General features: G+C 52.8%; 1 protein-coding gene across 2 annotated transcripts; it reads left to right on the top strand.

The window, feature by feature from the left end:
• The first annotated feature begins 709 nt into the window (after positions 1 to 709).
• On the top strand, positions 710 to 24,244 carry ciao2b (cytosolic iron-sulfur assembly component 2B). 2 transcript variants are annotated; one of them, XR_011949382.1, is made up of 6 exons: positions 710 to 884; positions 6,536 to 6,613; positions 9,537 to 9,662; positions 22,592 to 22,637; positions 23,084 to 23,347; positions 23,477 to 24,244. XR_011949382.1 is itself a non-coding variant. In XM_072517792.1 (5 exons), the coding sequence occupies exons 1-5, from the start codon at positions 756 to 758 to the stop codon at positions 23,179 to 23,181; spliced, it is 477 nt and encodes a 158-aa protein (XP_072373893.1). In that variant the 5' UTR covers positions 710 to 755; the 3' UTR covers positions 23,182 to 24,244. The 2 variants fall into 2 exon arrangements, 1 of the variants encoding a protein (XP_072373893.1); XM_072517792.1 differs by having other exon boundaries at positions 23,084 to 24,244.
• Positions 24,245 to 24,701: the final 457 nt, after the last annotated feature.

The raw sequence follows: 24,701 nt of genomic DNA, 5'->3' as shown, positions 1-24,701 counted from the left end.
AGGTCAATAACCAGGACAGAGGAGATATGTAATTGGTATAAAGCCCAGGAGTGAGTTGAGGAGAAATGTTTCTACGCAGTGGATGGTGGAGGACTCAGGGTGACCGACATCCCAGATTTTCCAGGACCGTCCTGTAATTTGGCCTCTTGTCCCGCGTCCGGGGTCAGGCTTGCGTTTGATCCGGGAATCCTTCTGCCCTGGATTTCTACAGCAGGCACTGTTCCTGTGCGTGTGTTGGGCATGGTGTCTATTCTATTCAGGCTGTCCCATGCTGGGTGAGTGGCGGGGCCCAAGCTGGCAGCATCAGAATGGGAGCGGGTGGCATGGCTGCGGGTCAGTCCCCTCCAGGCCCATCCTTGGGAGGAGGCACCAGCATTCCCACAGCCCCCCCACCACTCCCAGGGGCTGCCTGCACGCACCCCTCATGGTGATGGTGCACCTTATTGATCCACCCAGGGTTGCTCACCTTGGGAGGACTAGAAGTAACTGCCTGGAAGGACAGGCAGAAACCTGAATCATATTTAAAATCCACTGCCACAGGCACTTGGTGCCACAAGCTGCAGGAATAGAGGAGCTGGGGTCCCGCCTGGGGTCCCGGCTGGGCCTGGGCTGGGCTGGGAGGATGGACTGAATGGCCTCCACTGTTTCTATGGAGACGCAGAAGCCCCGCCCCATACTAGACCCCGCCCCTCTGTGTCACCGGGTGTTCGCGCCCTCTGACCCGGAGCCGGAAGTAAGTGCGGTCCGTGGGTGTCATGGCGGCTGGGGCCCGGCTGGAAAACGCCAACCCGCTGATTTACGGGCGGAGCTCGGAGCGGCCGCTCACCGCCCGCGAGCAGGAGGAGGAGGCGGTGGACCCGATCGACACCAGGGAGATCTTCGATATCCGGCAGCGGGAAACCCGCAGGGTGCAATGTGGGGGTGGGGGTGGGGGTGGGGGTGGGGTGGGGGGGGGGGGGTGAGGGAGGGAGGGATGGATGGGGTGGGGGGGGGGGTGAGGGAGGGAGGGATGGATGGGGGGGGGGGTGAGGGAGGGAGGGATGGATGGGGTGGGGGGGGTGAGGGAGGGAGGGAGGGATGGATGGGGTGGGGGGGGTGAGGGAGGGATGGATGGGGTGGGGGGGGTGAGGGAGGGATGGATGGGGTGGGGGGGGTGAGGGAGGGATGGATGGGGTGGGGGGGGTGAGGGAGGGAGGGATGGGGTGGGGGGAGTGAGGGAGGGAGGGAGGGATGGATGGGGTGGGGGGGGTGAGGGAGGGAGGGAGGGATGGATGGGGTGGGGGGGGTGAGGGAGGGAGGGATGGGGTGGGGGGAGTGAGGGAGGGAGGGAGGGATGGATGGGGTGGGGGGGGTGAGGGAGGGAGGGAGGGATGGATGGGGTGGGGGGGGTGAGGGAGGGATGGATGGGGTGGGGGGGGTGAGGGAGGGATGGATGGGGTGGGGGGGGTGAGGGAGGGATGGATGGGGTGGGGGGGGTGAGGGAGGGAGGGAGGGATGGATGGGGTGGGGGGGGTGAGGGAGGGATGGATGGGGTGGGGGGGGTGAGGGAGGGAGGGAGGGATGGATGGGGTGGGGGGGGTGAGGGAGGGAGGGATGGATGGGGTGGGGGGGTGAGGGAGGGAGGGATGGATGGGGTGGGGGGGTGAGGGAGGGAGGGATGGATGGGGTGGGGGGGGTGAGGGAGGGAGGGATGGATGGGGTGGGGGGGGTGAGGGATGGATGGGGTGGGGGGGGTGAGGGAGGGAGGGATGGATGGGGTGAGGGAGGGAGGGATGGATGGGGTGGGGGGGGTGAGGGAGGGAGGGATGGATGGGGTGGGGGGGGTGAGGGAGGGAGGGATGGATGGGGTGAGGGAGGGAGGGATGGGTGGGGTGGGGGGGGTGAGGGAGGGAGGGATGGATGGGGTGGGGGGGGTGAGGGAGGGAGGGATGGATGGGGTGGGGGGGGTGAGGGAGGGAGGGATGGATGGGGTGGGGGGGGTGAGGGAGGGAGGGATGGATGGGGTGGGGGGGGTGAGGGAGGGAGGGATGGATGGGGTGGGGGGGGTGAGGGAGGGAGGGATGGATGGGGTGGGGGGGGTGAGGGAGGGAGGGATGGATGGGGTGGGGGGGTGAGGGAGGGAGGGATGGATGGGGTGGGGGGGGTGAGGGAGGGAGGGATGGATGGGGTGGGGGGGGTGAGGGAGGGATGGATGGGTTGGGGGGGGTGAGGGAGGGAGGGATGGATGGGGTGGGGGGGGTGAGGGAGGGAGGGATGGATGGGGTGGGGGGGTGAGGGAGGGAGGGATGGATGGGGTGGGGGGGGTGAGGGAGGGAGGGATGGATGGGGTGGGGGGGGGTGAGGGAGGGAGGGATGGATGGGGTGGGGGGGGGTGAGGGAGGGAGGGATGGATGGGGTGGGGGGGGTGAGGGAGGGAGGGATGGATGGGGTGGGGGGGGTGAGGGAGGGAGGGATGGATGGGGTGGGGGGGGAGAGGGAGGGAGGGATGGATGGGGTGGGGGGAGAGGGAGGGAGGGATGGATGGGGTGGGGGGAGAGGGAGGGAGGGATGGATGGGGTGGGGGGAGAGGGAGGGAGGGATGGATGGGGTGGGGGGAGAGGGAGGGAGGGATGGATGGGGTGGGGGGAGAGGGAGGGAGGGATGGATGGGGTGGGGGGAGAGGGAGGGAGGGATGGATGGGGTGGGGGGAGAGGGAGGGAGGGATGGGGTGGGGGGAGAGGGAGGGATGGATGGGGTGGGGGGAGAGGGAGGGATGGATGGGGTGGGGGGAGAGGGAGGGATGGATGGGGGTGGGGGGAGAGGGAGGGATGGGGGGGGGGAGAGGGAGGGATGGAGGGAGGGATGGGGGGGGTGGGAGGGATGGTGGTGAGGGAGGGATGGGGGGGGAAGAGGGAGGGATGGGGTGGGGTGAGAGGGAGGGATGGATGGGGTGGGGGGAGAGGGAGGGATGGATGGGGTGGGGGGAGAGGGAGGGATGGATGGGGTGGGGGGAGAGGGAGGGATGGATGGGGTGGGGGGAGAGGGAGGGATGGGGGGGGGGAGAGGGAGGGATGGGGGGGGGGAGAGGGAGGGATGGGGGGGGGGAGAGGGAGGGATGGAGGGGGGGAGAGGGAGGGATGGAGGGGGGGAGAGGGAGGGATGGAGGGGGGGGAGAGGGAGGGATGGGGGGGTGAGAGGGCGGGAAGGTGGGGGGGAGAGGGAGGGATGGGGGGGGGTGGGAGGGATGGGGGGGGTGGGAGGGATGGTGGTGAGGGAGGGATGGGGGGGGAAGAGGGAGGGATGGGGGGGTGAGAGGGAGGGATGGGGGGTGGAAGAGGGAGGGATTGGGGGGGGGGGAGAGGGAGTGATGGGGGGGGGGGAGAGATGGGGGGGGAGAGGGAGGGATGGGGGGGGGAGGGAGGGATGGGGGGGAGAGGGAGTGATGGGGGGGGGGAGAGAGGGGGGGGGTGAGGGAGGGATGTGGGAGGGGGTGAGGGAGGGATGGGGGGTGAGAGGGTGGGAAGGTGGTGGGGGAGAGGGAGGGAGGGGGGGTGAGAGGGTGGGAAGGTGGTGGGGGAGAGGGAGGGATGGTGGTGGGGGAGAGGGAGGGATGGTGGTGAGGGAGGGATGGGGGGGGTGAGAGGGAGGGATGGTGGTGGGGGAGAGGGAGGGATGGTGGTGGGGGAGAGGGAGGGATGGTGGTGGGGGAGAGGGAGGGGTGGTGGGGGAGAGGGAGGGAGGGGTGGTGGGGGAGAGGGAGGGAGGGGTGGTGGGGGAGTGGGAGGGTGGTGGTGAGGTGGGGGGGGGGGTGAGGTACGTTCAATTGGACAAAGACGAACAGAGCAAAGATTGTGTTGAGGGCTTTGATGACGGTGGCAGACGTCATGTCGGGGCATGGGATGGCAAAGGGGAATCTGGAGTATTCGTCGACCACACTGAGAAAATGTGTGACGGTCGGTGGAGGGGAGGGGGCCTTTGAAGTCCACGCTGAGGCGTTCAAAGGGGCGGGAAGCCTTCACCAGGCGCGCACGGTCCGGCCGGTAGAAGTGCGGCATGCACTCCGCACAGACCTGGCCGATCCTGGTGATTGTCCTTAGTTCCTCGACGGAGTAGGGCAGATTTTGTGCCTTAATGAAGTGGTACAACCGTGTGACTCCTGGGTGACAAAGGCTGTCGTGCAGGGCCCGGAGTCGGTCTACCTGTGCGCTGGCACATGTACCTCGTGATAGGGCTCCTGGGGGCTCGTTGAGTTTGCCGGGGCGACACATGATCTCGTAAATGTAGGTGGAGAGCTCGATTCTCCACCTCAAGATTTTATCGTTCTTGATCTTGCCCCGCTGCGTGTTGTTGAACATGAAGGCTACCGACCGTTGGTCAGTGAGGAGAGTGAGTCTCCTGCCGGCCAGGTAATGCCTCTAATGCCACACAGCTTCAATGATAGCTTGGTCCTCCTTTCCGACGGATGAGTGCCGAATTTTTGAGGCTTGAAGGGTGCGGGAAACGAGTGCCACGGGCCTGCCTGCCTGATTGAGGGTGGCGGCAAGGGTGACATCTAATGCGTCGCTTTCTACTTGGAAGGGCAGTGTCTCATCTACAGCGTGCATTGTGGCCTTGTATGAAGCTTTCGGTGCTCCCGGAGTCCAGCAGGCAGGAGGTTATGTGTCCGTCGACTTTCACGCTGGTGGATGCGTTGGTCAGGTTATGCGGACGAGACTGGTCGATTGACATGGAGGTGAGTCTTGGATTGGTCGTCGCTGGTGTCGGATCATGGGCGGCTGGTGAGCCCGTGTCCTGGAACGCTGGTGGTGCTATGGGTAGACAAGATGGCGGCGCCCGAAGATCTTGAGGGTTACAAAATGGCGGCGCCCATGGAACGCACGTTGCGGGGGTGGAACAAGATGGCGGCGCCCATGGAACGCATGTGTTGCGCGGAGGGGAGGATGGCGGCGCCCATTGTCCTTGACCGAGGAGGGTGGGGGCAAGAGCGGCCACTGAACGGGCCTGGCACACCGCGGCGAAGTGGCCCTTCTTCCCGCAGGCTTTACAAAGGGCAGCGCGGGCCGGGCAGCGTTGGCGGGGGTGCTTCTGTTGGCCGCAAAACTAGCATCGGGAGCCCTCGAGCTTCGCTGGCTGACGTGCAGCACAGGTGTACTGGGTGGGCAGCGTCCCCACTGGGGCAACTGTCTGTGGGGTCCATGAAGCGTAGGAGGGGTGGGCCGCGCGGCTGGGGGTGTAGGACTGGACGTTGCGCGGGGCGACCGTCATGGATAGCGCTAGCGTTTTAGTCTCTGCAAAGTAGCATTTGGTCCCTTCTAGGAGTCTCTGGCGTATGAGATCTGACCCAATTCCAGTCACAAAAGCGTCCCGCATAAGGAGGTCTGAGTGATCTGTGGCCGTAACGGCTTGACCGTCACAGTCCTGGACTAGTGGGATTAGGGCCCGCCAGAAGTCTTCCATGGACTCACCAGGGAGTTGAGAACAGTGGCGAGCGCGTGCCTGGCGAAGAGCGTGTTCGTTTTCTGTGCGTAGTTGTCCTTGAGTCGAGTCATGGCTTCGGCGTAGTTCGGCGCGTCCTGGATTAACGGAAAGACTTCGGAGCTCAACCTGGAATATAAAATTTGAATCTTCTGAGTCTCCAGAACAGGGGTTGGTGCCGCGTTGATATATGCCTCGAAGCAAGCTAGCCAGTGCAGGAAGGTCTTTCTTGCGTCGCTTGAGTGCGGATCCAGCTGCAGGCGATCCGGTTTGATACGGAGGTCCATCCTTAGAAACTGATAGCAATAAATTGAGGCACGATCAATTGGACAAAGATGATAGTTGAATCCAACTGAGGCTTTATTGCTATCAGATGTGTGGCCTCCCACAGCAGCTGACGAAATGGCTGCTGGCTGGAGGACACGCATATTTATACCCCGCCTGCTGGGCGGAGCCAGCAGGCAGGGACTACCGGCCAACCTGTGGTACAGATCATACCGTACACCACCTAATACAGGTGCAACAGTGGTTTACCACAGGGGGGAGGGATGGTGGTGAGGGAGGGGGGAGGTGGTGGTGGACGGAGGTGAGGGGGGGGCGTGTGGAGGGAGGGGAAGCAATTGTGGAGGATCATAGAATCTTCAGTGTAGAAGGTCTGCACTGGCCCTTGGAAAGAGCACCCTATGCCAGTAACCCCACCCAACCTTTTTGGACACCAAGGGCAATTTAGCATGGCCAGTCCACCTAACCTGCACATCTATGGACTGTGGGAGGAAACCGGAGCACCCGGAGGAAACCCATGCAGACACGGGGAGGGGGAGAACGAGGATGGGGGGAGGGGGGGGAAAACACATGGGTAATGGGTGTGGTGAGGGAAGGGGAGAACCAGGAACATGTTTTGTGAAGGTGATTTTACTTGTCTTGTTTTTGGTCATTCACCTGAAAATCAGACTCGTGTCCGCCCCACTCGCCACTGAGAGCCTGAGTTTAATAAAGGGGCAGCTTTTCCCCAGGAGTGCACATCCCCCGAGTGAATGTTGCTCACATGCTGCTGTAGAAGGTTTCCTTAACGTATTTACATCTGATCAGATCGATCAACGACCCTGAGCATCCATTAAGTCTGGAGGAGTTAAATGTTGTGGAACAACTTCGAGTTAACGTAAGTATTCTTTAATGGTCATTGTTCTAAACTAAGATTGCATTATATTTTCAGGTGTTGGGAGTAAGTTATAAAGACAGCTTTGCACAACTAAACTTCACTGAGAGTGTGTCTGCCAACCTTCTAAAGTGTAAGCTGTGGAGCAGGGGTTGACCTTCAAAATCCTGAACGCTTCATTGAGATAGTGTGGGGCCTCTTATTTTACCTTTCAATAAGAATCGGTAGTCCGGTTGGTTGGAGGTGTCAAAAATACGACTTTATTGCTAATTATTCACTGGTGTATATATTTGAATAAGAACTGTATAAAAACTTAGAAACAAAATATCAAACAATATATTAAAAAGTCAAGCACATGATAAAAAGTATAAGTGCAGAAAGAAATCACTTTAAACACAAACAAATATATGATTTAAGAATTCAGAAACAAGACCTCGGCCACAAAATCCTACCTTTTATTTTATAAATTTAGAGTACCCAATTCATTTTTTCCAATTAAGGGGCAATTTAGCGTGGCCAATCCACCTAGCCTGCACATCTTTGGGCTGTGGGGGCGAAACCCACGCAGACACGGGGAGAATGTGCAAACTCCACATGGACAGTGACCCAGAGCCGGGATCGAACCTGGGACCTCGGCACCGTGAGGCAGCGATGCTAACCACTGTGCCACCGTGCTGCCCACTATTTACTGTCCTAATTGTTTACTGTACATGCATTCTAAATTGTGTTTCTGTACAAATACGCCCAAGGCAGGGTACTCTTTCAGTCGGCCTGTACAGACTCGGTCCGAATGGCCTGCACTGTGGGGATTCTCTGGATTCTAACACAACGTCCGTATTTATAAGTTTCATGCTTTTAAATGATATTCTGCTTTTCTGTTCTTACGACCAAAATGAATAACACCTCGCTTCCCTATTATATTTCATCTGCCACCTACTTACCCCCTCATGTAACCTGTCTAAATCCCCATGCAACCACTTTGTGTCTTCCTTGCAGCTTACATTCCCGCGTACCAGGGGAGGTCATTAAGCCTGCTGTGTCTGTGCTGATTCTGTACGAGCACCCACCCAATGCCATCCCTAACCCTTTGCCTGCAGCCATGCAGTTTTTCTTTTTCAGTTAACGATCCAGTTCCGTTTTCCAGTTTCAGTTTAAAGTCTCAATTGAAGGTTGCCTTCACCACAGCCTCAGGCAGTGCATTCAAGATGCAAACCACTTCCTGTATGAAAAGGTTTTTCCCTCATTTGCTAATTACCTTAAATCTGTGCCCCCTGGTCCTAACTATGTATTGTTACCAAACTTCACCCTGCTACCCGGACCAATATTTAGCTTAAACCCAATGACATTCAAATAGATTACGTAGAATTTACAGTGCAGAAGGAGGCCATTCAGTCCATCGAGCCTGCACCGGCCCCTGGAAAGAGCACCCCCATTTTAAGCCCATAACCCAGAAACCCCACCCAACCCCTTTGGACACTAAGGGCAATTTAGCATGGCCAATCCACCTAACCTGCACGTCTTTGGACTGTGGGAGGAAACCAGAGCACCCGGAGGAAACCCGCGCACACACGGGGAGGACGTGCAGACTCCGCACAGACAGTGACCCAAGCCGGGAATCGAACCTGGGACCCTGGAGCTGTGAAGCGACAATGCTAACCACTGTGCTACCGTGGCGCCCTATCATATCGTGGGCAGCACGGCAGCACAGTGGTTAGCACAGTTGCTTCACAGCGCCGGGGTCCCAGGTTCGATTCCTAGCTGGGTCACTGTCTGTGTGGAGTCTGCACGTTCTCCCCGTGTCTGCGTGGGTTTCCTCCGGGTGCTCCGGTTTCCTCCCACAGTCCAAAGATGTGTAGGTTAGGTGAATTGGCCATGATAAATCTCCCTTGATGTCCACAAACATTAAGTGGGGTTACTGGGTTGCAAGGATAGGGTGCAGGCATTGGCTTAAGTAGGGTGCCCTTTCCAAGGGCTGGTGCAGACTAATGGGCCAAATGGCCGCCTCCTGCATGGCAGATTCTATGATCTATGTGGGAGATTCCTGTGCACAAATTGACTACATTTGCTGCTTCAAAAAGTACTTCAGCTGTGAAGAGCTTCGGGACATGTATTACATTTACAAATTGAGGTGTTGGCAAGATGGATGTAAACAGTATTTAAACTGAACAACTTTACTTGTGTTGAGTGATTGATCCAAGTGTAAGTGGGCCATGTCTGCGATATATAAATTGGCATTGTTGCAAATTGTGCAATATTTTTCTCCTGTACATTTTGAATTTAACGAGGGAGAGTGGGTGTACTGGAACTGCAGTCAGAGGTTCTGAAATCACGAAACCGCTCTCGCCAGGGCTCAACCTAACCTCTGCTGCCTATATGAAAATGAAAATCGCTTATTGTCACAAGTAGGCTTCAAATGAAGTTACTGTGGAAAGCCCCTAGTCGCCACATTCCGGCGCCTGTTCGGGGAGGCTGGAACGGGAATCGAACCGTGCTGCTGGCCTGCCTGGGTCTGCTTTCAAAGCCAGCGATTTAGCCCAGTGTGCTAAACCAGCCCCTATTATCCTTATTCGCACCAAATCCTGCCCATCCATGATCCCTGTTCTCACTAACCTACATTGAATCCTGATTCAGCATCATTAACATTTTTAAAATTCTCATCCTCAATATCAAATCCCTCCTTGGTGTGCCACTCCCAATCTCTGTAACCTCTTCCAGCCCTCCCATATCTGCACTCCGTCAATTCTGGAACATTTCCTGATTTTAATCGTTCGTCTGTTGATAGTCTTCAGCTCCTGGACCCTGAGCTCTGAAACTCCCTGTCTAAACTTGTCGATCTCACTCTTCCTCTGAGACTCTCAGTGGGCTTGACCTGTGAAAGGTGTTCCCAGTTTACTGGACTGAACTTGATTTTTTCTGTCTGTACCAGGTGACTGATCATGAGAACAGTGTGTCTGTGGCCTTCACTCCCACAATCCCTCACTGTAGTATGGCTACACTGATTGGTTTATCCATTAAAGTCAAGTTGCTACGCTCGCTGCCTGCACGCTTCAAGGTGAGAGTTAATTACCTGGTAATCCGTGTGTGTTAGGGACAGAGAAGTTAAATACCTTGCATTAGTCTTCACGGTGGAAGACACCAGATAGAAGGAAAACTCTGTGTTATGTTAATATACGCAAAAGGTATTTTGAGAGAGAAGGAAAGGACGAGGTGGTGTTTCTCATAACTCGGGGAGAAGAGATAAATCCAGATGATGCTGAATTTGACATTCCTCAAATTGGATTGGATGATGAAGTGATAAAAAATTGGAATAAATTACTGAGTTCGCTTCTGGAGGAAAATCAAAGTGACCTCCGAGTTATTCCAGTCACATTAGAGCTGTATGTGAGAATAAATTGGGAAAGTAATTATACATGATGTAGACGTAGAAAATACTGCTCCAATTAAGCAACATTGATGCAGGCTCAATTCACTCGGGTTAGCACAGGTACAAAAGGAGATTGAAAGCATGCTCAAGAATGATATCATCAGAGTGAGTTGCAGCGATTGGAGCTTCCCTATTGTGATGATACCAAAAGCGGATAGAGCAGAATGATTGTGTGTGGACTATAGAAAAGTCAAAGCAGTTACGAAATCAAAGTTGCTTTCTATTCTCCATTTGGAAGACTGTTGAAAAGGTGGGACAAGCGGATTTTATGACCTAACTTGACTTACATTAAAGGATAAAGAACAAAGAAGTCCAAAGAAAATTAGTGCACAGAAACAGGCCCTTCGGCCCTCCCAGCCTGTGCCAATCCAGATCTTTTATCTAAACCTGTCTTCGATTTTCCAAGGATCTACTTCCCTCTGTTCCCCGCCCGTTCATATATCTGTCTAGATGCATCTTAAATGATGCTATCGTGCCCGCCTCTACCACCTCCGCTGGCAAAGCGTTCCAGGCACCCACCACCCTCTGCGTAAAAAAACTTTCCACGCACATCTCCCTTAAACTTTCCCCCTCTCACCTTGAAATCGTAACCCCTTGTAATTGACACCCCCACTCTTGGAAAAAGCTTGTTGCTATCCACCCTGTCCATACCTCTCATAATTTTGTAGACCTCAATCAGGTCCCCCCTCAACCTCCGTCTTTCCAACTAAAACAATCCTAATCTACTCAACCTTTCTTCATAGCTAGCACCCTCCGTACCAGGCAACATCCTGGTGAACCTCCTCTGCACCCTCTCTAAAGCATCCACATCCTTCTGGTAATGTGATGACCAGAACTGCACGCAGTATTCCAAATGTGGCCTAACCAAAGTCCTATACAACTGTAACATGATCTGCCGACTCTTGTACTAAATACCCCGTCCGATGAAGGCAGGCATGTTGTGTGCCTTCTTGACCACTCTATCGACCGCCGCTGCCACCTTCAGGGTACAATGGACCTGAACACCCAGATCTCGCTGTACATCAATTTTCCCCAGGACTCTTCCATTGACCGTATAGTCCGCTATTGAATTAGATCTTCCAAAATTCATCACCTCGCATTTGCCTGGATTGAACTCCATCTGCCATTTCTCTGCCCAACTCTCCAATCTATCTATATTTTGCTGTATTCTCTGACAGTCCTCCTCACTATCTGCAACTCCACAAATCTTAGTATCATCTGCAAACTTGCTAATCAGGGGCAGGATTCTCCCCACCCCGGTGGGGCGGGGGGTTCCGGCGTAATGGAGTGGCGGCAACCGCTCCGGCGTCGGGCCGCACCAAAGGTGCGGAATAGGGGCCAAACCCTCACCTTGAGGGGCTAGGCCCACGCCGGAGTGGTTTGCGCTCTGGCGGGAAAGGCCTTTGGCGCCACGTCAGCCGGGGCCGAATGGTCTTGCCGGGTGACGCGGATCGGCGCATGCGCGGGAGCGTCAGCGGCTGCTGACGTCATCCCTGCGCAGGGGAGGGGGGTCTCTTCCGCCTCCGCCATAGTGAAGACCATGGCGAAGGCGGAAAAAAAGAGTGCCCCCCAGGGCACAGGCCCGCCTGCGGATCGGTGGGCCCCGATCGCGGGTCAGACCACCGTGGGGGCACCCCCCCCCCCCCTCCGGGGCCAGATCGCCCCGCGGCCCACCCCCCCAGGACCCCGGAGCCTGCCCGCGCCGCCTTGTCCCGCCATTCAAAAGGTGGTTTAATCCACGCTGGTGGGACAGGCATTCCAGCAGCGGGACTTCGGCACATCGCGGGCCGGAGAATCGGCGGGGGTGGGACCGGCGCGGTGCGTTTCACGCCAGCCCCCGGCGATTCTCCGACCCGGCGTGAGGTCGGAGAATTCCGCCCCAGACCACCTATACCTTCGTCCAGATCATTTATGTATATCACAAACAACAGTGGTCCAAGCACTGATCCCTGTGAAACGCCACTAATCACCTCTCTCCATTTTGAGACACTCCCTTCCACCACTACTCTCTGTCTCCTGTTGCCCAGCCAGTTCTTTATCCATCTAGCTAGTACACCCTGAACCCCATACGACTTCACTTTCTCCATCAACCTGCCATGGGAAACTTTATCAAATGCCTTACTGAAGTCCATGTATATGACATCTACAGCCCTTCGCTCATCAATTAACTTTGTCACTTCCTCAAAGAATTCTAATAGGTTTGTAAGACATGACCTTCCCTGCACAAAACCATGCTGCCTATCACTGAAAGTCTATTTTCTTCCAAATGTGAATAGATCCTATCCCTCAGTATCTTCTCAACAGTTTGCCTACCACTGACGTCAAGCTCACAGGTCTATAATTCCCTGGATTATCCCTGCTACGCTTCTTAAACAAGGGGACAACATTAGCAATTCTCCAGTCCGGGACTTCACCCGTGCTCAAGGATGCTGCAAAAATATCTGTTAAGGCCCCAGCTATTTCGTCCCTCGCTTCCCTCAGTAACCTGGGATAGATCCCATCCGGACCTGGGGACTTATCCACCTTAATGCCTTTTAGAATACCCAAAACTTCCCCCTTATGCCGACTTGACCGAGCGTATTTAAACATCCATCCTAGCCTCAACATCCGTCATGTCCCTCTCCTTGGTGAATACCGATGCAAAGAACTCATTAAGAATCTCACCCATTTTCTCTGACTCCACGCATAAATTCCCTCTTTTGTCTTTGAGTGGGCCAATCCTTTCTCTAGTTACCCTCTTGCTCCTTATATACGAATAAAAGGCTTTGGGATTTTCCTTAACCCTGTTAGCCAAAGATATTTCATGACCCCTTTTAGCCCTCTTTATTGTGCATTTGAGATTTGTCCTACTTTCCCGATATTCCTCCAAAGCTTCATCAGTTTTAAGTCGCCTAGATATTATGTATGCTTCCTTTTTCATCTTAGCTAGTCTCACAATTCCACCCGTCATCCATGGTTCCCTAATCTTGCCATTTCTATCCCTCATTTTCACAGGGACATGTCTGTCCTGCACTCTAATCAACCTTTCCTTAAAAGATTCCCACATTTCAAATGTGGATTTACCCTTAAACAGCTGCTCCCAATCCACATTCCCTTGCTCCTGCCGAATTTTGTTATACTTGGCCTTTCCCCAATTTAGCACTCTTCCTTTAGGACCACTCTCGTCTTTGTCCATGAGTATTCTAAAATTTACGGAATTGTGATCGCTATTCCCAAAGTAATCACCGACTGAAACTTCAACCACCTGGCCGGGGTCATTCCCCAATACCAGGTCCAGTATGGCCGCTTCCCGAGTTGGACGATTTACATACTGCTGTAAAAAACTCTCCTGGATGCTCCTTACAAATTCTGCTCCATCTACACCTCCAACACTACATGAGTCCCATTCAATGTAAGGGAAATTAAAATCTCCCATCACAACCACTCTATTGCTCCTACAGTTTTCTATGATCTGTCTACATATTTGTACCTCTACTTCACGCTCGCTTTTGGGAGGCCTGTAGTAAAGTCACAACAATGTTAGTGCACCCTTCCTATCTCTTAGCTCTACCCATATTGCCTCAGTGCTCGAATCCTCCATCGTGCCCTCCTTAATCACAGCTGTGATATCATCTCTGTCCAGTAATCCAACTCCTCCACCCCTTTTACCTCCCTCTCTATCCCTCCTGAAGCATCTATACCCTGGGATATTTAGTTGCCAGTCTTGCCCTTCCCTCAACCAAGTCTCCGTAATACCAATAACATCATATTCCCAGGTACTAATCCAAGCCCTGAGTTCATCTGCCTTACCTGCTACCCTTCTCGCATTGAAACAAATGCACCTCAGACCACCTGTCCCTTTGCGTTCATCATCTCTTCCCTGTCTACTCTTCCCCTTAGTCACATTGAGTTTATTATCTAGTACCTTACTGGCTTTAGTTGCTGCCTCTTTACTGACCTCTAACTTCCTAATCTGGTTCCCATCCCCCTGCCACATTAGTTTAAAACCTCCACAACAGTGTTAGCAAAAGCATCCCCTCGGACATTGGTTCCAGTCCTGCCCAGGTGTAGACCATCCGATTTGTAGTGGTCCCACCACCCCCAGAACCGGTTCCAATGTCCCAAAAATCTGAACCCCTCCCTCCTGCATCATCTCTCAAGCCACGTATTAATTCTGACTATTCTTGAATTTCTACTCTGACTGTCTCGTGGCACTGGTAGCAATCCTGAGATTACTACCTTTGAGGTCCTACTTTTTAACTTATCTCCTAACTCCCTAAATTCTGATTGTAGGATCTCATCCCGGTTTTGACCTATATCGTTGGTGCCTATATGCACCACGACAACTGGCTGTTCACCCTCCCCCTTCAGTATGTCCTGCAGCCGATCTGAGACATTCCTGACCCGTGCACCCGGGAGGCAACATACCATTCGGGAGTATCGTTTTCGACCACAGAAATGCCTGTCTACTCTCCTTACGATTGAATCCCCTATGACTATAGCCCTGCCAGTCTTTTTCCCGCCCTTCTGTGCAGCAGAGCCAGCCACGGTGCCATGAGCCTGGCTACTACTGCCTTCTCCTGGTGAGTCATCTCCCCCAACAGTATCCAAAACGGTATACCTGTTTTGGAGGGAGATGACCGCAGGGGACACCTGCACTGCCTTGCTGCTCTTTCTCTGCCTTTTGGTCACCCATTCCCTGTCTCCCTCACCAATCCTAATCTGCAGTGTGACCAACTCACTGAAAGTGCTATCCACGATCTCCTCAGCACCGCGGATGCTCCAAAGTGAGTCCATCCGCAGCTCCAGAGCCGTCATGCGGTCTAACAGGAGCTGCAGCTGGACACACTTCCCGCACATGAAGGAGTCAGGAGCATTGGCAGCGTCCCTGAACTCCCACATTGAGCACGAGGAGCATAACATGGGTCAGGGATCTCCTGCCATTTTTACACTTTACCTTAACTGATTACAAATATAATATCAAATAATGAATAAGCGAAAGGAATAAAGATTTTACTTACCAATCACAATACTTATCAACACACAAAGAGTTAAATTTCTCCCAGCTACTGCTAATTGGAGCACTTTCCTTACCAGCCAATCAGGTCATTTCTTTGCTGTGATGTCACTCTTCAAGGCAGGTTTTTGAAGAGGAAAACTTACCTTCCCGACAGACCCCTGGCCACTGCTCCCGCCGAAAATCTGAAGGCCGCTTCTCCGGCAGCTGTGTCTCTGCCGCTCTCCTCGCGCTCTTGTCCTGTGTCCCCGCCGCTCTCCTCGCGCTCTTTTATCCTGGGTCCCCGCCACTCTCCTCGCGCTCTTTTATCCTGGGTCCCCGCCGCTCCCCTCGCGCTCTTTTATCCTGTGTCCCCGCCGCTCTCCTCGCGCTCTTTCACTGAGTCTCCGCCGCTCTCCTTGCGCTCTTTTATCCTGTGTCCCCACCGCTCTCCTTGCGCTCTTTTATCCTGTGTCCCCGCAGCTCTCCTCGGGCTCTTTTATCCTGTGTCCCCGCCGCTCTCGCGCTCTTTCACTGAGTCTCCGCCGCTCTCCTCGCGCTCTTTCACTGAGTCTCCGCCGCTCTTCTCGCGCTCTTTTATCCTGTGTCCCCGCCGCTCTCCTCGCGCTCTTTCACTGTCTCCGCCGCTCTCCTCGCGCTCTTTCACTGTGTCCCCGCCGCTCTCCTCGCGCTCTTTCACTGAGTCTCCGCCGCTCTCCTCGCGCTCTTTCACTGAGCCTCCGCCGCTCTCCTCGCGCTCTTTCACTGAGCCTCCGCCGCTCTCCTCGCACTCTTTCACTGAGTCTCCGCCACTCTCCTCGCGCTCTTTCACTGAGTCTCCGCCGCTCTTCTCGCGCTCTTTTATCCTGTGTCCCCGCAGCTCTCCTCGCGCTCTTTTATCCTGTGTCCCCGCAGCTCTCCTCGGGCTCTTTTATCCTGTGTCCCCGCCGCTCTCGCACTCTTTCACTGTGTCCCCGCCGCTCTCCTCGCGCTCTTTCACTGTGTCCCCATCACTCTCCTCGCGCTCTTTCACTGTGTCCCCGTCACTCTCCTCGCGCTCTTTCACTGAGTCTCCGCCGCTCTCCTCGCCCTCTTTCACTGAGTCCCCGCCGCTCTCCTCCCGCTCTTTCACTGAGTCTCCGCCGCTCTCCTCGCGCTCTTTCACTGTGCCCCCGTCACTCTCCTCGCGCTCTTTCACTGAGTCTCCGCCGCTCTTCTCGCGCTCTTTCACTGAGTCTCCGCCGCTCTCCTCGCCCTCTTTCACTGAGTCCCCGCCACTCTCCTCCCGCTCTTTCACTGAGTCTCCGCCGCTCTCCTCGCGCTCTTTCACTGAGTCTCCACCGCTATCGCGCACTTTCACTGAGTCTCCACCGCTCTCCTCGTGCTCTTTCACTGAGTGTACGCCGCTCTCCTCGCGCTCTTTTATCCTGTGTCCCCGCCGCTCTCCTCGCGCTCTTTTATCCTGTGTCCCCGCCGCTCTCCTCGCGCTCTTTTATCCTGTGTCCCCGCCGCTCTCCTCGCGCTCTTTCACTGCAGGCTGTGACGTCACGGTTCAACTTCTTTCTACTTCTACCTGCACTCGAGTCTCCCTCTTGATCTTTGCTCGGCTGGGATCCTTACAGTGATTGTCTTTTTTTTTTAATGGTTAGTGGGGGAGGTAGGGAGGGAAACACCAGAAGTGTTTCGGGGTTAACTGTCACTTGACAACAGCTCCTCCACAAACCACCTTCAAGATACGGTGACCGCAATGCACTGATGCAAATTTTCCCTGCAACAGCCAATCAGCAGCTCCGCTCTACTGCCCTCTGCTGGAAAAGTACCTTTAACAGACAGGGTGAAGGAAGTTTCGGCTTTTGGTCCGCATCAGTTTAAAGTTGTGCCATTTGGAATGAAGAATGCACCAGCAACATTCCAAAGATTAACCATCAAGGTCATTTCTGGACGAAACAATTGTGCGGTGTACATTGACGATTTAATGGTGTTCGGTCAGATGTGGAAGGAGCATTTGGAATACTTAAAGGAATTATTCAATCAGTTACAGGAGGGTAGTAACCTTGGTTAAAAGTGAATTTGCAAAAGCTCCAGTCGCGTTCTTAGGCCATACAATTGGACAGGGTCAGATGGAGTCACGGAACGTGAAAACGGAAGCTATCGGGGTGTTTCCAATACCATCAACAAGGAGAGAGGTTCTGACATTTCTGAGTAATTCTACTGCAGATTCTAACCAAATTTTAGCCGTGTGGCTGCTCCACTGACTGAACTTCTGAAAAAGCGCAGGAGATTTCAGTGACGTCAGAATCTCTAGAATTCCCATCGCTTCTCGGTCATTTGGCTAGGATCAAGTGTCAGATCAAGCCCAAGGTGAGATGCAATGCCTTTTCTTGTCAGCTTGGATCTTGTATGTCTCTCTTCTGGAGACCATGAACTGGCTTCAATTTGCATTTGAATTGGTTTTTGGAACAAGCAATGAGATGGTTTAAGGGTTTGCCCTGTCCACTCTGTGCTTTGGCTTTGTAACTTTAAGGATGGGATTTTTAAAATCTCGAAAAAGAATCATCAAATCCCTACAGGCATGATGGTGATGAATGGCGGAGCAGGCTCGAAGGGCTAAAAGGCCTCCTCCTGCTCCTATCTTCTATGTATCTATGAGGCCATTCAGCCCATCAGGTCTGCACCGAATCTTCGAAAGAGCACCCTACTTATGCCCATGCTCCTCCCTATTCCTGTAACCCCACCTAACCCTTTGGACACGAAGGGCAATTGATCATGGCCAATCCACAAAACCTGCACATCTTTGGACTGTGGGAGGAAACCTGAGCACCCGGAGGAAACCCACACAGACACTGAGCAAGGAGGACTCGCCTTCCATAGGAGGACTCGCCTTCCCTGTTCTGGGAGGCGTTAAAGGCGGTAATTTGGGGAGAGCTGATCTCGATTAAGACTCAACGATCAGGCGGGAAGGATGGAGAGACAGAGGCTGGTAGGCGCTATTCTGGCGGTGGACTAGCAATACTTGGCTACCCCAAAGGAGGAATTGTTGAGTGAGAGGAAGAAGCACCAGATGGAGTTTGAATTGGTATCGACGGGCAAGGCGGTTGGTCAGCTTTCTCATGTACGAGGGGTGTTCAATGAGCATGGGGAGAAGGCCAGTAGGTTACTGGCTCACGACAGGCAGCCTCCTGGGAGATAGTGCAAATTAAGAACCGGGGGGGAGGGGGGTTCGGTTCTGATCCAGGGACGGTGAATGGGGTATTTGAAACCTCTTACTGGGAGTTGTACATGTCAGAGCCCCTGGAGAGTGGCTCTGATATGTTGCAATTCTTGGATGGTTTAGATTTCCCGGTGGTGGAGACGGAGAAAATGCAGGGGTTGGAGGAGGTGCATTGTAATATAATAATCTTTATTGTCACAAGTAGGCTGACATCAACACTGCAATGAAGTTACTGTGAAAATCCCCAGTCGCCACATTCCGGCGCCTGTTCGGGTACACAGGGAGAATTCAGAATGTCCAATTCACCTAACAGCACGTCTTTCAGGACTTGTGGGAGGAAACCGGAGCACCCGGAGGAAACCCACGCAGACACGGGGAGAACGTGCAGACTCCGCACAGACAGTGGCCCGAGCCGGGAATCAAACCCGGGACCCTGGTGCTGTGAAGCAACAGTGCTAACCACTGTGCTACCGTGCTAGGCAGTCTGAGAAAGCTTATGGACTTCTGTCTCTCTGATCCTGAAGAACAATAAGGGTCCAGAGGAGTGTGGCTCATGTCGGCCTACATATCTGTTTAACGCCGATGCAAAATTATTGGCAAATGTGCTGGTATCTCGCTTGGAGGATTGTTATCAGGTGGGATTTGTGAAGGGCTGACAATTGTCGGCCAATAAAAGAGGGGTTTTGAATGTGGTGATGTCACCCCCAGCGGTTTCGGAATTGGACGTAATAACCACCATGGACACAGAGAAAGTACTCGATTGAGTAGAATGGGAGTATGAGATACTGGGGCGGTTTGGGTTTAGACCTAGGATCTTCTCTTGCATCAGATTGTTGTATAAGGCCCCCTGTCATGTGAGAATACCTTTAAGACATGGATGTTTAAGCAATGTACCTTCAAGAAAACGGTGATGTCAGAGAGTGGGTGGGGCTGGGCTTTAGGTCAACCATTTTGCAGGTTTTTAGTTTCAGTTTAAAAAGCTGTGTGTTTGTGTGTTTCCAGAGAGCTGCAAGGTTTGAAAAGAGCTGGGTGTGTGTCTGTGTTTTGCAGTGAGCTGGATCTCTGACATGAAAGACTATCTCTGGATCATTTGGGTGATTTAAACTCATAATAGTAAAGCCTTTAACCTGATGTGATTTTGTTTAAAGGTGTTAAGTCTCTTGGAAGTTTGAAGGAACATTTTAAGGAGTTATTTACTGTTGCAATATTTTCTGAGTTATCTTTGAAGTAAGGGGTGTTAAGAGATCCAATGTTTATTTAAGATGTTAAGTTGAGTTCATGGAATAAACCTTGTTTTGTGTTTAAAAACCCACGTATCCATAGTTGTAATCCCACCCCTAGGGAACAAGCCGCGTGCTAGGAAAAGCAACAAATCCATTAAAGGGAGAGGTCGGTTGAACTCCATGATACATTTTGGGGTTCTGAAAACGCCGCGCCCATAACACCCCACTACAAGTGTTTGTATCAACGCATTAAGCTCTGGGTACTTTAGATTGTATAGGGGAACAAGGCAGTGTTGTCCACTCTCCCCATTACTATCTACAAGTTTGCTGACGATACGACCATAGTGAGCCGGATCTCGAATAACGATGAGTCCGAATACAGGTGGGAGATAGAGAACCTAGTGGAGTGGTGTAGCGACAACAATCTCTCCCTCAATGCCAGCAAAACTAAAGAGCTGGTCATTGACTTCAGGAAGCAAAGTACTGTACACACCCCTGTCAGCATCAACGGGGCCGAGGTGGAGATGGTTAGCAGTTTCAAATTCCTAGGGGAGCACATCTCCAAAAATCTGTCCTGGTCCACCCACGTCGACGCTACCACTAAGAAAGCACAACAGCGCCTATACTTCCTCAGGAAACTAAGGAAATTTGGCATGTCCACATTAACCCTTACCAACTTTTACAGATGCACCATAGAAAGCATCCTATCGGGCTGCATCACAGCCTGGTATGGCAACTGCTCGGCCCAGGACTGTAAGAAACTTCAGAGAGTCGTGAACACCACCCAGTCCATCACACAAACCTGCACCCATCCATTGACTCCATCTACACTTCCCGCTGCCTGGGGAAAGCGGGCAGCATAATCAAAGATCCCTCCCACCCGGCTTACTTACTCTTCCAACTTCTTCCATCGGGCAGGAGATACAGAAGTCTGAGAACACGCACGAACAGACTCAAAAACAGCCTCCCCACAGTCACCAGACTCCTAAATGACCCTCTTATGGACTGACCTCATTAACACTACACCCTATATGCTTCATGCGAAGCCAATGCTTATGTAGTTACATTGTATATGTTGTGTTGCCCTATTATGTATTTTCTTTTATTCCCTTTTCTTCCCATGTACTTAATGATCTGTTGAGCTGCTCGCAGAAAAATACTTTTCACTGCACCTCGGTACACGTGACAGTAAACAAATCCAATCCAATACTTTGTGCATTGGCAATTGAACCTCTGGCTATTGCACTGAGGTCGTCAAGAGATTGAAAGGGTATAGAGTGGGGAGGTGTGGAGCATCACGTATCCCTTCACTTATTGTTGTATGTAACAGACCTTCTCTCCAGTGTGGGAAGATTATGGAGATATTGAGCAAGTTTGGGTCATTTTTGGGTTTTAAGTTCAGTGCGGAGAAGAGTGAGGTGTTCCCGGTGAACCTTCAGGGACAGGGGATGGGTCTGGAGAAATTGCCTTTTTGACTGGCCAGGTTGAATTTTAGATATTTTGGAATATAGGTGCCCCAGGACTGGGCATTGCAGCGTTTGCTAAATCCTGCTGGTCTGGTGGAAGGGGTGAAGGGGGATTGGAAAAGGTGGGATACTCCCTCTCGTTATCATTGGCAGGAAGGGTTTAAACTGTGAAAATGACGGTCCTTCCAAAATTCTTATTTATATTCGAGAGTCTCCCAATCTTGGGGCAGCTGGAGGACGCCTCCTGTACAAGGTGGTGTTTGAGGCCAGGTACTCTATCAACACGGTGATAATAGCCTCCTGAAGAGTTTGGAACCAGTTTAGGCAACATTTTAAGCTGGAGTCGATGCCATAAAGGGCGTCGATATGTGGGAACCATAACTTTGTCCCGGCAGGATTGGACTCGTCGTACAAGGCCTGGGAGAATGTAGAGAGGGTTAGGGATTTATCCATGGAGGGTAGGTTTGTGGGGCTGGAGGAACTGGTGGACTGGTTTCAGCTTCTGGGGCTTTTTAGAGGTGAGGAACTTTGATCAGAAGGAGCTTTCTACATTTCCTCAGTTGCCACCCCTCTCACTAACGGATAAGGTAGTGTCTTTGGATGAGACAGGGGAGGGGAAGATCTCCAATATCGATGAGCAGTTGATGGAGAGGGAAAGAACTTCGTGGGAGGAGATAAAGAGAAAATGGGAGGAAGAGTTGGGTTGTGCATTTGAGAGGGGGGGGGTATATGGAGTGAGGCCTTAACACAGGGTAAACTCTATCTCGTGTGTGAAAGTGAGCCTGATCATGTTTGAAGTGGTGCACAGAGAGCACGTGACTGGTGGAGGGCCGATGTGAGCATTGTTCAAGGGGGTCAGCCAACCACACTCGTATGTTTTGGTCCTGCCCTAAATTAGGGACGTTCTGGGAGCCCTTTTTTGGCACTGTCAGAGATTTGGGGGATAAAGGCGGCACCGTGCTCGTGGGTGGCGATATTTGGGATGTCGGATGAACTGGGGCTGCAAGAAGGGAAAAGGACCGACGTGTTGGCCTTTGCCTCCCTGATAACCCCGAGGCGGATTCTGCTGGGGTGGCAGGCCCCAGAGGCGCCACGGGCAGTGACTTGGGTGGCGGCGAGAAAATTAAGTCCGCGAGGGGGGCCCGAAGAATGGTTCTATTCGAGGTGGCAGCTGTTCATCTCCTTTAAGAATTGGTAGTCTTCAGCAAATGGGAGTGCGGTTAGCAGAAAAGAGGGGAAATAGGATGGCGTTGTTTGTGAGAAAAATCGTATAAAGTTGAGTGTTCTGGACACTGTAAAATGTCCTGAATAGAAATATTTTCTAGAAAGAATTACCGAATGTTTTTGGGTAAATATACAAGGTGGGAACTTCTCTGGGGATTTAGTGGGAAGCTGCATTACTGCTGCAGAAATGGTGCAGGGAATCGGTGAAGTTCAAGGTTCAATCACTAATCTGAGGTGAATCTGGGCAGGGAGTGAGCAGCAAAACCACATTTCGCTGGGCGCCATTCTGCTGGTTACCATTCTGTTTCTAAGGCAGGAAGATGTTTACAGATTTCAGACACCTCTATTCACTGTCATTTCAGTGACAGCTGGAAATCCAGTCCCCCATGCCTCCTGCCTTATACTTTCCACGATTGTGCATGGGTTTGAATTTCTAACATTCAACTATTCTTCTGCAGGTAGACGTCCACATCACTCCCGGAACCCATGCTTCTGAACAGGCAGGTGAGCTGCGTGTGCGTGGAGACAGTGTGTGTGAGTGCGCGTTGACGCTGTGTGCGTGTAGACCTGTGTGTGCGCACGAGTAGATGCTGTGTGTGCACGCGTAGACGGTGTGTGTGTGCGTGCATGTAGACGCTGTGAGCGTGCGCAGAAAATAGTGGATCAGTCCTTGTAATCTATAACATTTCAGACTGCAATGTCTCCACACGTGACATGCAACTGTGCTGGGAGGTGGGGAACTAATTGAGGATCTTCATCCCCAGTTTCTTTAGCTGAACTCCTTGTTCAGGATAAAGCATTCATTAATCCAGAATCTCCAATTTAGACTGAGCACCGAGATGGAGGGGGGGAATGTGGGATACAGAACGAGTACCCGGCAGGGAGGCGTGTCCGTGAAGTGGACATGGAGTTCTTGCATTGCGCTGAATAAAATCTTCTCCTTTTCCCAGTGAACAAGCAGTTGGCTGATAAGGAACGCGTGGCAGCCGCTCTGGAGAACTCGCACCTACTGGAGGTTGTTAACCAGTGTCTGTCCGAGAGATTGTGACCAAATCACAGTGAGACTCGCCTGAAAAAAGACACTTGCAGCTGTAAACAATGACAACAGTTGTGATCCCTGACCCTATCTGAGGGTCTCTGCTGACTTGCTGTGGTTTCCAAGATGCCTGGAGTTCCTGAACATGACACAACCCCAAAACAGGGCTTCCTCATCTGTAAGTCAATTCACCAGCTGTGCCATTGTGTAGGTGGAGAATGAGTCATTAAAGAATACACAAATCGATGGTCTCTCACTCCTCACTTCACCTGGAATGTTTTCTGCTTGTTTTTTTGCCCATCTGCAGGTCACTTAATGAAGGAGGGGAAAGAAGAGGCCGTTTCAGCAAGCCCTGGATTTGCGGGGGGGGGGGGGTTCTTAATAATCGCCTCTGCTTAACCCTTCCCTGTAGTTGGATGACTGCAGTCAGGCAGGAGTGGTGCAGTTTGGGAGTTTTGGGTGCTTTAAATATGAACCCTCTTGCCAAAATTCCCTGGCACGTATATCACCCCTTCTCTCACGCACCCAGTTCTACTCATTGATTGACACACCATCCTCTTGCACATCCGCACATACACTTGCACTTAAACACACACTCAGACCCCACACCCGCACTTAAACACACACTCAGACCCCACACCCGCACTTAAACACACACTCAGACCCCACACCCATGTGTGAGAAACATTGGGACAAGTGACATTGTCTGAATGAGCTGATATCACGCTATGTTTTTCTGTTTCGACTGAGTTTGTTCCCTGAAAGAAACATTCCACCCCGCCTCGTCATTTTAATTTCGGTAAAACCCACGGTAAGCTCAATACAGTAAAAGTCAAGCGATTTGAGCGAGCTCCGCTTTTTTGCAGCATTTATGATCTGGGTATTTTGGGTGGAGGGGGAGTTTTTCATTTTTTTTAAAATCCTGCTCCCACAGTTTTCCTGTTAAGTCGGGTATTCCCAGGTTGTTCCCACTAGGTGGTGCCGCTGTGATTAAGATGCCAAATGTGTACATCTATGTCTTACTCCTGTGAGTGAATGTGTGAAACCTGACTCAATAAAAGCTTAGCTGAGATGATTAAGTTGCATTTTGCTCCTTGTTTTTTTCCTGGATCCTGCTGTGCTGCAGTCAACATCCGCTTCCCACTCTGTGAGGTCCATACTGCCTGCCTCTGCATTGATTGCTGCATCTCCTGCTTCAGGAAATCAATGTGCAACACCTCACCGTCCTGCGCCCCAGCTCCACTACCTCCTTTTTTAAACCCCACTCCCACCCTTTGCTGACATCTTAACTATTTTGAAAGAAGTCGATGAACCATTGCCATCTCCACAGACCCTCTCGAGGTGAACTTTATCTTCTCCAGCCGGAGGAATTCTGCTAGATCGTTCACCCAAACCCCCGGTTACGGTGGCCCCGGGTCCCACCACTATCAATAAGATCCGTCTACGGGCTACCAGGGACGCAGAGGCCAAAACGCCAGCCCTTTCTCACTCCCTCGACTCCCTGGTCTTCTAACACTCCAGGATCGGGACCA

The sequence above is a fragment of the Scyliorhinus torazame genome, chromosome 10 (assembly GCF_047496885.1).
Source record: "Scyliorhinus torazame isolate Kashiwa2021f chromosome 10, sScyTor2.1, whole genome shotgun sequence".
NCBI lineage: Eukaryota > Metazoa > Chordata > Chondrichthyes > Carcharhiniformes > Scyliorhinidae > Scyliorhinus > Scyliorhinus torazame.
This window is presented reverse-complemented; position numbering and strand designations above follow the sequence as displayed.

Coding starts and splice junctions, on each gene's coding strand:
- ciao2b (XM_072517792.1), top strand. CDS start 756: ATGGCGGCTGGGGCCCGGCTGGAAAACGCCAACCCGCTGATTTACGGG. Junction 885..6,535: donor ACACCAGGGAGATCTTCGAT/ATCCGGCAGCGG, acceptor ACGTATTTACAT/CTGATCAGATCGATCAACGA. Junction 22,638..23,083: donor CCATGCTTCTGAACAGGCAG/GTGAGCTGCGTG, acceptor TCCTTTTCCCAG/TGAACAAGCAGTTGGCTGAT.